The 12,886-nt window shown below is 48.0% G+C and overlaps 1 protein-coding gene and 1 non-coding gene across 4 annotated transcripts; both read right to left on the reverse strand.

The window, feature by feature from the left end:
- Positions 1–192: 192 nt before the first annotated feature.
- LOC6591229 (multiple C2 and transmembrane domain-containing protein) lies at positions 193–7,560 on the reverse strand. Of its 3 annotated transcripts, none has more exons than XM_026986224.1 (12): positions 7,254–7,560; positions 5,967–6,625; positions 5,626–5,734; positions 5,206–5,348; positions 4,382–4,576; positions 3,012–3,163; positions 2,432–2,947; positions 2,016–2,375; positions 1,836–1,955; positions 1,579–1,782; positions 1,310–1,517; positions 193–1,253 (listed from the first exon to the last, which is right to left on the reverse strand). In XM_026986224.1, the coding sequence occupies exons 1-12, from the start codon at positions 7,345–7,347 to the stop codon at positions 1,173–1,175; spliced, it is 2,841 nt and encodes a 946-aa protein (XP_026842025.1). In that variant the 5' UTR covers positions 7,348–7,560; the 3' UTR covers positions 193–1,172. The 3 variants fall into 3 exon arrangements, with proteins under 3 accessions (XP_026842025.1, XP_026842026.1, XP_002015899.1); XM_026986225.1 differs by having other exon boundaries at positions 5,626–5,677; positions 7,254–7,559; XM_002015863.2 differs by lacking the exons at positions 4,382–4,576; positions 5,206–5,348; positions 5,626–5,734; positions 5,967–6,625; positions 7,254–7,560 and adding an exon at positions 3,246–3,423.
- On the reverse strand, positions 4,961–5,042 carry Trnal-aag. The gene has a single exon. It is a non-coding gene; the product is annotated as a tRNA-Leu (tRNA).
- Positions 7,561–12,886: the final 5,326 nt, after the last annotated feature.

Genomic DNA, 12,886 nt, shown 5'->3' on the forward strand with positions numbered 1-12,886 from the left:
GAAATCCAAAAATATGTTTTATTATTTTTGCCGTCGAGATGTTGTATACATATATTGAAAAATAACAAACTTAACTTAGGTGCTAATTAATTAATCAATTAATTGAGTTTGGTATGTTGTATGTATGTATGTATATAAAAACGTTTGTTCTTGCTCTTCCTGCGGGGTATAAAATAGTTTGACTATCTAAAATGTATCAAATCGATCGATCGGAGTGGATTATAATTGCAATTAGTTGTAATTGTTACACAAATATCGTGTTTATGGCTGGGCCGGGGCGGGGCCTTAACGAGCTGATTATCCTAGACATATTATTATTAGGTAGGAATTCATATAAATTTTAAAAAATGTTTTGAACAATTTGCTTCGAGTGAAATAATTACAATAAATATAATAAGGTCTTGTTTAGGTATGCATATAAAAGGTATTTGTAAAGGTATATCAAGAAGAAGCATCCTTAAACGAGTCGAGTGCAATTGATTTCGAAATGGATTCGAGGGAGATTGGAGTGCGGGAAGGATCCTCCTTCCGTCAGGGGTTAAGTCACATAAGTAAGTAAGCCTAAGTTGCAAAATTCTTGGAAAATATCACAAATCGAAATACGAGTACACAATAAATAATTCGGATTCGCGCAAAAGGAATCTGGTTGTTAGCATTCTGAGTTTTTCTTGGTAATTATTCGAATATATATGTATCTTTTAAAGAGAGAGTGAGAGAGTTAGGGGTTACCTTAGGTACTTTGAATATCTTCTATTTGTTTTTGTGTATATACAATATCTTTCTGTGTAAATAGTTTCAGTTTCCTATATATATATTCATATTCATATAATGCTAAGAAAATAAGTGAAGCGAACTTTGTGCTGCTTAATTGAGTCAAGTTTTAGTTGCGTTGAGTGTACTAGTTTAGTGGATGGGATGTCTGTCTCAGTGTGGAACTTTGTGTCTTGGTGCTGCCCTCTCCTTAACTAACTAACAAACTCTGCTAACTTTGGTGTCTAATTACTTTCGCCGTGGCTCAGACTGAGGCTCTTGGCCTGGCCAAACTTCTGCTTCAGTTGGCTGGTATTGGCCCGGAAGCGCTGCATCAGCTGCTGCCTGCCGCCTCCTCCAATAATCGCGCTGGACTGCAGCGGCGCCACCATCGCCATTGCCGCATCAGCGCTGGTTATAGACTATGAGCCCTTGAGCTTTTTCTTTGGATTGCTGCGGGTCTGATCGGTGGGCGCCGAGGGTGGTAGCTCTCGATATTGATTCTGTTGTGGATTTGTCATTATGTTATTGGAAATTCAGATAATCTCTATTTACTCACAATCTCCTCGTTGTCGGGCACACGGGATAGGAAATCCAGAAGCTCGTTGTTCGGTATAGTGTTGGGCCGCAGCAGGCGACGCGAGAACTTCATTAGGCCCCAGAAGAGCAGGAGCCAGCGCAGCGGCACAAAATGAAGCACCAGAATGGCGCCCAGAAGCAGGACGACGGCCAGCCAGGTCAACTCGGGGACGGAAAAGTTGAATGTGCTTCATATGGAGAAATCAGAGTTAATACCGATTACGTATATAATAGGATGGAAGTACAAACTTGATGGTGCTCTCAGCCAGGGAGGCCAGATAGCCAATGGTGTTCTGTACGGTTTGGGAGACTTCTTGAATAGCCTGGAGTCGCTCCTTGATGGACTTTTTCTCCTCCTTCTCCTTGTCATCTTCGTCGTCCTCATCGTACTCGTAGTCATAGTGCCCCGCAGAGGGGTCTGTCGTGCCCGTGATCATGCGAATCAGCCACTTTCTAAAGGGAAAAACCAATGAATTTGGTATACCCTAGAAGAAACATCCACTCACTTGAGTATAATGAGCAGTAGAACCAAAGGAACTGTCTCCAGATCGCCATAGACACAGCCCACAATCCAAAAGACAAAGGCTATACTGGAACGCACAGGAGATTCCCATTCGAAGCAGCTCCTAGACCAGAAAAAGGGACTAATTAGAAGAGCAGTTTTCTATGGGGAAACTTCCACTCACTGCACATAGCGGGCTGCATCCAGGATGTCCATGATGATCTCCTTGAGACGGTTGACGTTGCGCAGGAAGAGCTGCCGCTTAAACTTGGCCTCCTGCTGTATGAGCTTCTCCTCTTTTGGCTGGAGAGCGCGGCAAACAGCTCGGATTTCGCTCCAGACGACAGTCAGCTCCAGCTGGATTTGGGGGGAGTTTCCTTTGGCTCGGACGCAGAGATTCTTGTCCTTCAGAGTGTACCAGCGCTTGACGCCGCTCTTGATGCGCAGCAGTGGAATGACGAGCTTGCCCAGGAACTCGACGCGATGATCGCGATCCTCGTCGAAGACTGTGATCTCTAGAACCTGTGTGATGTCTTTGACATTGCTGGGGAAGAGTATTCAATGAATTGGATACCAGGATGGAGAAACGATTGCTCTTACAAGGTGAAGATCTTGTTCCAGTTTGGCGTAAGGGTCTTGTACTCCGTCTGAGTCTGCAGTCGGGCATTTCCCAGTTCGAGGACGCAAAAGGGATCCGACTTGCCGCCAATGTCCGCAGCTGCCAGGCCCGTGGCCCCAAAAACCTTCACGGTGAGATGACCCACGTCCCTCAGGTTCTGCAGGCAGCGTAGGAAGCGATAACGATCTCTTAGCAGCTGGGACTCGCGCGGATCCTCCTTGAACGCCTTTAGGTCACTGATCGTCTCCAAGGCAGTGGTTCCGCTAATGGTGAGCATCAGGTGCACTTCGCCGGGGCAATCCTCCAGCGGCTTCCATATCCCGTGCGTTGTCTCGCGCTGGAACACACTCAAGTCGATGACGGCCTTGCCGTATAGGGTGTTCCGATTCCAGAGGGCCAGCTCCAGGTTCTGGTCCTCGTCGAACAGGTGCAGATCGAACTGTTCCAGCCAGCGCTCCGTCCAGGAAGACTTGCTCTTGTACTTCTCGTTGCCCAATCTATGTCCGAGGGGAAGATCTCTGTTTAAGGGAGGTGTATTACTTCAAAGTAGATCGCACTCACCTGAACCTGAAGTGCGACTCGATCAGCTTACTGCCGTCTTCGGCCAGCGGCAGATCTTTGGCCTTCACCAGCAGAATGGTGACCACTGAGCTCCAGATCTGCGACTTCAGACGCTTCGATGACTCGGCCAGTTTGGAGTTGCGTTGAAAGTGCTGCAACAATCCAACCGATTAGCTTTCAATTGAGACACCGATCCCCACTCCCTTTCCCCTCCTCCCCACTCCAAATAGGCACCTCCATCAGGTCGTCGCAGCCCTGCTCCAGTTGTTCACACAGCTCCTCATGCTGCCGCCTCACATGCTTGAGCAACATGCGCGGTGCCCGCTTGCATCCAGGCCAATTGTTGCCCAGCATTACCCACAAGTCCACACACCAAAATACAGAAAACCGAAAAGGGAAAACACAAAACAGAAGACCGAAAAACAAAAAACAAAACTTAAAGCCCAGCTTTGCTTTCGACGCTCAAGCAGTGACTAAAGGCAGTGGCAAAGGTCTTGGGCTCGAGTCAGAGTGATTGCGAGGCAGATACCCTAATAGCTTAAAAGGTATGCTAGCTAGACGGAGCTTAAGAGCATATCTATAGAAGTCTGAGGATATAACTCCTCCCAATGTACGTCTCAATCTACTCTACCTACAAACTCTATCAACATTATCAAAATATCATTCCCTGATCTGCATAGGGTATCAACGCTTCTATTCTCTTTTTTTTCGCGTCTGCCATTGTGTTTTCCCACTTTGTCATATGTTTACTTTGAAATCGCCTTCATTACCTCCCAGATAACATGCAATGGCAATTGTCAGCGCTCATGCTGGAGCTTTGTTGAGCCGAAGCCGAAGCAGCGATCGGCGCTCTGTGTGCCGCTCTGCTCTCCCGTACTGCACAAGTCACGACGAGTGTGTCAATGGTGGAGGGGAGAGGGGGGGACAGCCGCCCACGGGGTAGATTCGGGCTAGTCAGTTCGGGTATTTAGTTCCACTCTCGGCTCAGTCGAGTAGCAGAGATAAAGCTCCATAAATATTTGCATTAGTTCGGGCCTCTCACCCCGAACCCGGACCTATGTAGGTCTATTAATTTCAGTTTGAGTTGAGTCATAAATAACTTTGTCGGTGGGCGGGGGCTAAGGGTTAACCGAATATGAATGCTTATAAATAAACGTCTTCACACACAATCCAGAAGAGAGTCAAAGTTGGGCCTGTGGGTGGGTGCCGAGGGGCAATTAAGAGTGCCGCCACACAGAAGGTATCGAGGAAATCGCTTTGTTGAAAGGAAAAGGAAAACCACCGAGAGAACGGCTGATTGATGGCCCAGTCAAACGTTTCCGAACTCCCGACACTGAAATGGAAAAGGGGGATTTATGAGTGCCACTCACCATTTCCTTGTCTTCCTGGCTACGCGGCCAGAGAGTCAAATTGATGAGTATCTCGCCCATGGCCCGCTCCCCGTGGCCGGCCGTGTCGCACAGCTGCAGGTGGATGTCCTCGGCCTTGCCCAGCTCCAGTTGGGTGAGATCCAGCTTGGCCGAGCCCATGAAATCGTCCTGCAAGCCCCAATCGTAGTCAAAGACCTAAACGCCGGACGGAAGGGATACAGGGTCAAAGCGGAAATTGATTTCGATTAGTACGAAAGAGCTTCAGATTTTTGAGGGTAGTGCCAAATTGATTTGGTGTGCGGACTTCCCCAATGCCAGAAATTCTCTAAGGGACTATAAATTCCCATTATGAACATGAAATTGAATCAAAGAGGAAATTATTAAGAAATAAGAAAGGAAACTTGAGGATGTAATTGGTTTGATTTGCAGCGGCCGCAAGTCAATGGGGAACTTATACATGAAATAGGAAAAATAATTTAAAAATAGCTAATTGTAATCTTTTAATTGAGTAAGGGATTCATTTATGGTTTAACGGCTTAATTGGAACAAAAACTTAAACAAAAAGAGACATTGCTGTTCTGGCAGCGGTGGGATTCGAACCCACGCCTCCGAGGAGACTGGTGCCTTAAACCAGCGCCTTAGACCGCTCGGCCACGCTACCCCGATGAAAATCATTTCTTGGCTATAATGGAAGAATTATGGAACCGCGCCATATCTATTTAAAGAACCAAAAATCAGCTAAGTGATACATATATATATCATGCCTATATTTCCCGTGTGAAAATTGTTGTGAAACTGTTGGGGCTACGCGTTGGATGTCTCACCTTCACGATAATCGGCTGAAAGGGGTCCTCGACGGGAACAATGAACACCTCGTCCCAAACGGGATTTAGGTCGCGGTGTATGGTGCGCGACTTGTGCAGCAGTCGACCGCCAACCTTGAACTTTACATAAGGATCACTCAGTCCTGTCGCAGGGCGAAAGACAAAGGAAAATTAATGTTGCAGCAGCTGGTGCAGCGTGCCAAGTGCTTGATTAAACATAAAGAGCGGGTGTTACACTCGGAGAAATGATTCTGTATCATGGAAATTTCCCAACAGAGAACTTTCATACCACTTAAACACTAAAAACTCTCTGAAGTGTACAAAAATGATCAGAAATATTTCTTCGAGTGTAGAGCAGTAGGGGAGAGGGTCTTGATGCGGGATGTTGGCTGGAGCGTCACTAGGGTTCTGTCCGCTCACCATTCTTGTCCATGGCCACCAGGTCGCTGCCGGATTTGAGATGGACGCGCAGCTGAAAGAAGACGAATTGACGTAATTGAGCTTCCCGCTTGCGACGCAGCTCTTCGGCCTGCCAATCGACAATCGGTTATCGGTAAGCGATCGACGATCGATGATCGAAGATCGATGACAGTTGCAGAGGTTAGAGATGTGCAGCAGAGCAAGACGTAGAAGAAGCGAAAATGGAAATTGCAGATTTTCCGAGTTAGTGCCAGAGTTTGGACAAAACAAAAATTAAACCAAAGGAAAGCCAATCGAAAGCGAGAGTAAACAAGCCGGAGTCAGAAGCCACCATCACTCACCTGCAGGGCCTCCAGCTGCTGCTGCGGAGTCAGCTCCACGGGACTGCAGGCGGCGCCGTTGGCGTTTTCCGGCTGCTCGTCAATGCGGCCCTCCATGGAGCCGCCAAAACGCTGGATGACTTGCGCCATCTTGGCCGTGGCTCGGAACTCGCGGGCCAGCGGCGAACCGCCGATAGTTGTGGCTCGGTGACGGGGACTTTGCGTCACGGAGCTGCTCTCCGAGCTGTAGTCCGCCGCATAGTCCGTGCTCTCCTCGAGGAAGTCGCTCGGCGACTTGCGCCCGAGGCGGTCTTTGCTCTTGGTGCGGCTCCAGCGGTGCCGCAGATTGTTGAAGAATCCGTGCGTCTTCTGCAGCACGCCCACGCCACTGGCCACGCCCCCACCCCCAACCAGCTGCTGGGAAACGGCGCTCTTGGCCCGCTTGGGCGATATGTGCGGCGACTCGTTGCTGTGGCAGTCGTGTCCGTTCAACTCCGAGGCGGACTTGCTCAGATGCTTCCCCAGGCGCTGCTGCAGCTGCGGCGATCCGTGCGGTGAGATGTGACGTGGCGGCGTGGCACTGGCATCGTTACTTGTGGCAGCCGCCAGTGGCTGGAGGTGCTGCTCCAAATACTGCCCCGCTGGCTGCTCCTCGACACGGTCAACGTAGTGGATGCGTGCTGGGTGGGAGTGAAGGATAAGTGTTATTTTAGCAGGCACGCAACTTTGGCAATCGATTAAACAACAATCGAGCGACCGGTGATAAGCAATCGAACCGAACAGGCCACACATGCCACACCAACTGACTGACTGAGAAGAGGGGCAGAGGTTATCCCGGTGCCTCCCCTCCGTTTATGTATGCGCCACCCATGACATCATTTTGCTTAGGCGATTGTCTCAATTATAAAATATACTTTCAGCGAAACGATACATTCCATTTGTCGATGCTGTGAGCGGAGCGAGTGAGAGCGAGATGCTGGCCAAGACGTGACACGACTGTAGATTCTGGAATCGAATTCAGATTCCGCGACCCTTTTTAACACCCCATCTGTTTGTTTTTTGATAAACATCTCTGCATGGAGAGCATTCTCTGAACCAAAAAGTGTTTCCCTTCATTCTTTATGCACCTTTTCTTGGATCGTTCACGCATTCGTCTCTAGCCCCCCCACACACTGCCACACACACATACATTTGGACAGGCAGCTGGCACATCTCGGGCACCGAAAATAAATGGAAGACTTCCCTCCGCTCCACGTGCATCCATCTCTCAGTGTATTTCATTATCTCTCTATTCCCTTGCGCTTTTACCTGGTACTGGCACTATTTTATTTATTCTGTGGCACAGCGCGAAGGCTGCTTGCTTCTTGGAGGACTTTTTCAGGCTTAGATGCAGCGGTTGCATGGCATGGACTCGGGGCAGCTCAGATGAATAAGTGATTGGTTGCACTTCTGGATTGCCTTTAGCTCTGGCTGTTGTCTGATTAAATCCACAGTTAGAGCAGTTAAGATAAGTCAGTGATTAAACCAGTTTTATAACACTCGAAGTTTGAGCACTTTCTCTATAATGGCACCATGATTAAGATGGAACTTTTACTGAATATTTTCTCGACCTCCAGGGCATTGTATGTGCGGCTGGAAGCGGGGCGAGACCGAGCGAACTGCACTGTAGCAGTGCCCCTAGAAGACTGCTTCGGTTTCAGGTTCGGTTGCTGCCTCTGTTTGTGCCACTGTTTTGCGGCGCTTTTCCTTCCCCTTTCCCCCTTTTTGCGAACTGAAACTTTTGCTCTCCTTTGGCATTTGTTATTGTTAACGATGGGGCACACGGACATGGTTTTTGCTACATTGCAGATGAGAGTGTGTGTGTGTGTGGCATTGAATGAAGAGGGTGGGGGGTCGTGGGTGGGTCGTTGAGTGGGTGGTTATGCGGGCTGAGGCGGCGGCTTTGCCCTTTTGCATTATTAATGCTCTGCGATGCTGGCGCGTTGATGCTGCATCTTGTTTTATTTCCCTTCAGATCCCGCACAAATTGGAAAAGCATCCCAACGATGGCGTCATAAAATGCAAATGTATGTGTCACTATAACCATGTTTAAGTGTCTGCGTGTGTGTCTGTGTGTGTGTTTGTAGGTGGGTTAAGCCGCAAAGCTTTACGCGGCCCAAAAAAGAGCTTTGGATTTGGGTTGTATGTTCTCTTATTTTTTGCTGGCACGTTTATGGAAAGCATTTTATGCACTTTTACTTTAATGAATGAAATGGAATGGATTGCATATACTGTGCTAGAGGGAGACGGACATAAAGAGTGGGAGATCTCCCTTGGGCTTAAACAACTGCCAAGGACGCAAGGACCTTTTGCCGCTGGCTCTTGTGCAAACCCAACGATCCCCTTGCATATCATTTTAATTAATTTAATGTAAGTCCGAGTCCGGATCTGGAAAGTGCAGATGGTTGGCCAACCACAATCCCCCCTCCCCCTCCCACACTGTGCTGTGGCAAGGTGTGGCCAATTACCACACGCAAAGAAGAACAAGTATAGTAATTCTGATTGTTTTGGGGGCGGCTGGCCCCCGGGCACGACATGACTGGCACATAATACCCGCAGGAGCACTTAAGTATTGCATATTTGCCAGCCATCAATTTCCCCACACACCTCACATATGTTTCATCAAGTTTTTGTTAGTCCTCCCAGCCCACAATCCTTGAATAAAAGTTGGGCTGTGCCTAATAGTTGGGATGGCAGTGTGGCTGAAAAGTGTTGCATACTTCTCGGCGGCCGCTACTTCTGCAGCTATCTCTCGCGCTCTTCCTTCTGTGTTTCCTCTTACTATCAAATAAATTCACTTCAAGTTTTCCTTTGCCGCTCTCTCTTTGCAATGCAATTAGCCAACTTTCGTCTTTTGTCCTCCAAAACTTTCAGACCATAAACGTGCAGTGCTCAAAAATTATCACACATACGCCATGTTGCCATTAGCAAGTGCCTAAGAAACGCCTCTTAGTTGTCCTAATGATGCCAGTGACGGGCACGTGCATACGATACGAGTAGAACGCGTTTTAATGGCCAAAGTAATGAAATTGTATGTCCTTAATGGGGGAATGGTGTATGGGGGCTCGCTGTGCAAAGGGCAGCAATGTCTTTAATGCCATATCATGCACGATTCGATAGAGAAAATTGGTCAGGCTAATCGCGTAATACTAAAGGCAACATCGGGCATCAATTATGGAACACACGAGCCGAACTGTGTTTTATACCACAGAACTTTAGTCAATAAATCAAGCTCGAGGCCAATCATCAATTATTTAGACATGGGTCAGCAAGTGTCATATACTGCTGGCACAGTCTTTCTATCTATATGACCTCCTCTCTCTCTCTCTCTCTCTCTCTCTCTCTCTCTGCGCTCACCTGTTGACATTTTTGCTGTTCTATTTCCGTGCGGCAAGCAAAAGTGTGTCTTACCTCTCTTTCTACCGCCACCTAGGTCTCTCTTTCACTCACTTTGTAGCCCTTTTGTGTGCCTCAAGTCTGTTGCCTGCTGTTTGCCTTATTGGCCCTTTTGAAATGTGACGACATTGCTGGCGGCTGGCTTTACACTGCCATTTCCCCGTCCAAGCCACTGAAATTGGCGCCATGCTGGTTGTCGTCGTCTGGCCCCCCGCCAGGCGGAGCCGTGCTTCTGTAGCTGCTAGCGTGGCCCGACTGTAGTTTGCTGTGCGTCCGATTATCATGTTTACTCAACACGCAACGAACCGCAACCGAACGCAAGAGTGTCCGACCTTATCACAGCGCCTATGCCTAATCGTTTGTCGTGGTTTCGGCTCTAGCTCCACGAGGACTTCTGCATATGCCGACGAGGTGAGAATAAACAATTTCATTGTATTCCCATGCTTGTGTTTAACCAACAAAGAAACGATTATTCAGCTGCGACCCAGACGGGTACATGGGCACACCATATGGATCAGTCGTTCATAATTAACACATGTCGATGCCTGGGCCATCGCGTCTCGAGATGCTGTCGGATAAACGCCCCACACTAAACATCTAAAGGGAAATTCGAAATTGTTTCCCCCAACAGGTTTCTGGCAAAATGATTTTCTTGCGATATTGCATATTTCATGAAAATACTTTTCCACATACTATAAGCAAGATATATACATATGAACATCTTTGTGTGCGTGTTTCTCCCCAGCTGCCGAGTGTGGATGTTGTTTTCTGTTTACTGGCTTCCTTACTGAATTATGCATGTATAATTCATGCAAATTTTCAGACCATTTTGTGTCCTTCAAGCGCTTGAAAATGCAGGAAAATGGCAGGACTATAGCCTGGAGAGGGGGGTGGATAATATGGCTATCCACAGTGATGGATATTTCTCATTTTGGCAGCCCATAAATGCTGGCTTCAGACTGCTCTTCCAGTAACTGTCGGACTAACGATGAAATTAAATGGAATTACGCTTACTTGCTGATGACCAGGCTTACGCTGATGCCTCATAAGAGACTGTAAAGCAGGGATTACTCGCTGTATGTGTTTGTGTGCTTTGGCGGGAGGTTAACGTGGTGGCCTGTTTTGCTGGGTGGTAATACGAGGGCCACAATAATGTGCTGCCCCGAAGCTTTCGTTTTAATTAACTGGGTTACCTTTCGGCCGGAGCCGCGCTCTTTTTGGGGTCAAGTAATTACAGCATGCTAGCAAACAACAGCAGGGATAGAGGAAGGCGGCTGACACCGAGTGTTGCAGCAAGTGGAAACTGTCACTGCAGTTGGAAATGCGTTCTGCCGTGTCCCTGCCAAAAGTCGTACATTCAAAAACTCTGCCCTAACTTCATTCCCAGTTGCTTTTGGCGCAGTTTTCCCATTCAATTTATTGCAGTTTTGCAGTTCTATATAAATACAAGCATTTAATGTTTGGCAACTTGCAGATGGGCGGCTGCCATTTCAATCAAGAAATATAGAAGAACACACATATACAGAAACAGTGGGACACGGACACAGGGCGGTAGACATCTCTTGGCCCCCAATTGTGATAGTGGTCTGCTGTCATAGCCAAGATGTTGATTTGTCAAATGGCCGCACAAATAAGGGTGAAATTAGAATGGGGGGAGGGTGAGGCAGCATTGGAGGAGAGCGTGAAATGAGCGCCAAGCGATAATTAAAAACTATATCAGGCCAAATAGCACGCGACATCTAGACAGAACAGAAGCAGAGCAAGCACTGGGTTGGCCATTCATTTAGCCATGCCAACTGCCATCTAGTGCTCTGCTATGTCTATGTGTGTGTGCGTTTCTATTTATACATACATTTATGCACATGTATGTGTGTTTATATTTGTGAAAACCGGAAGCGCAGCGGCATGCAAAGACGCCATAACCGCCATGACGAACAGCAGCAGTAAGCAAGGCGAATATCCGCGCGGAACCCGTGCGTGTGCGGGGGTCAGAGGCTATTCGTCCTGGGCCAACCCGTTGGCTGACATGGCGCCAAAATCATTCCGAGGGCTGACAGACAACTAAAGCAAATGCGTACGCAAAAATATTCCACGTACAGGAAAAATCATAATCAAGGTCAGGTCTCTCGGGAAAGCAATCGCAATCTAAGTATACACCTTAACAGCTCCCTTGGGCGGGCAGTAACAGTGTGCGGGCGGCATATTCCCTGTATTTAAGTATCGATACATGTAACCATGGAGAATGTCTTTGTATCTCAGGGAAACCATTAGTTGCGCTCATCAAAGTCGAATGTTTCAAAGAGCACCTAGATCTTCGCCAATGGCCAGTTTTTTTAAGTCACAAACTATGGCCCCCCACCCTTCTTTAGCTGCCATCTCCCGGCAACAGAGGATGAGCTTTCCCTGTGGTTCGTTTAAGCATTATGTAGCTTTATTAACCCTTTTCCTTCCACCGCAAGAACGTCTCAATTCCTCAATCCCCCCTCGGGTGTGGGGCAGAATTTATGCGCAAACTAATTTAGACAAAGCCGCACTCAGGCCGCATAAAAATAGCACGGGCAAATTGGGCCCGTGTTGCCACAAAAACCGCTCCGCTCAGCAGTTGGAGTGGCGCCTCAGCAGCAGCAGCAGCACTGGGGCAGCATCAAAGGGAGTCACGTTGGGGGCCCAAAGGATTGTGTACGTGTGTTTGTATGTGTGTGGGGTCTATGAAGTGTAGCTGCTTAAAAATATACATAACCGCAGCTGCCATGGCTGTCGAAAACCTGGTATTCCCACTTCCTCTAGGGCCAGATGACAATTCTGCAGCACTGCTTGCCCACTGCCCACTGCCCTCCACCTCTCCACTGTGGCCAAATGATGGCTTATCAATAGGTAAAGCAACACTTACACATCCTGTCACATCCGTGCCAGAGCTCTCTGGCTGGGAGAGGGAGTGGAGTGTACCAGTGTAAGTGCGACTGTGCTTGGCGGTGTTGTGTGTGTGTGAGGTCACCAAGACGAATGCATTAAAATTTTGGTGCCAGAGACGTCCCGTCCTCCGCTGCTCGCTGGCGCTTCAGGTTTCTCATCGCATTTCGGGCTTTCATTGGTCTGCTCCTGCTCCGCTTTCTCCCTCTCCTCCCTCTCTTGCTTTTCAATTGTACGGCCTGGTTATGCTTTCAGAGCTATTTCCATTTGCGGTTTTGGTCAAATTTGCTTCTAGAACACTGCACTGCACTCGATTAAACCTTTTTGAAAACAAACACGCAACATAAATGGTGCGCGCGGGGGCTGCGAGCTCGTTCCAGGACTCTGCGTACGGAACGGGTAAACGTGTTTGCTTTCATTGAATGGCGCGTCCGCGACGACGTTGCTCCATCCGAACTCGTGGAGAGTTTTTGCGCAAGTGGGGCTTTTGGTCTCTGGCGGCAAAAAGAGAAAAAAGAAAAAAAAGAGAAAAACTTTTCGAGCTTTTTCAATTTACATTACATTTACATTTTACATGACACATAACACTTGGCATG

Source organism: Drosophila persimilis, unplaced genomic scaffold, assembly GCF_003286085.1.
Source record: "Drosophila persimilis strain 14011-0111.01,24,50 unplaced genomic scaffold, DperRS2 tig00000002-arrow-pilon, whole genome shotgun sequence".
NCBI classification, from domain to species: domain Eukaryota; kingdom Metazoa; phylum Arthropoda; class Insecta; order Diptera; family Drosophilidae; genus Drosophila; species Drosophila persimilis.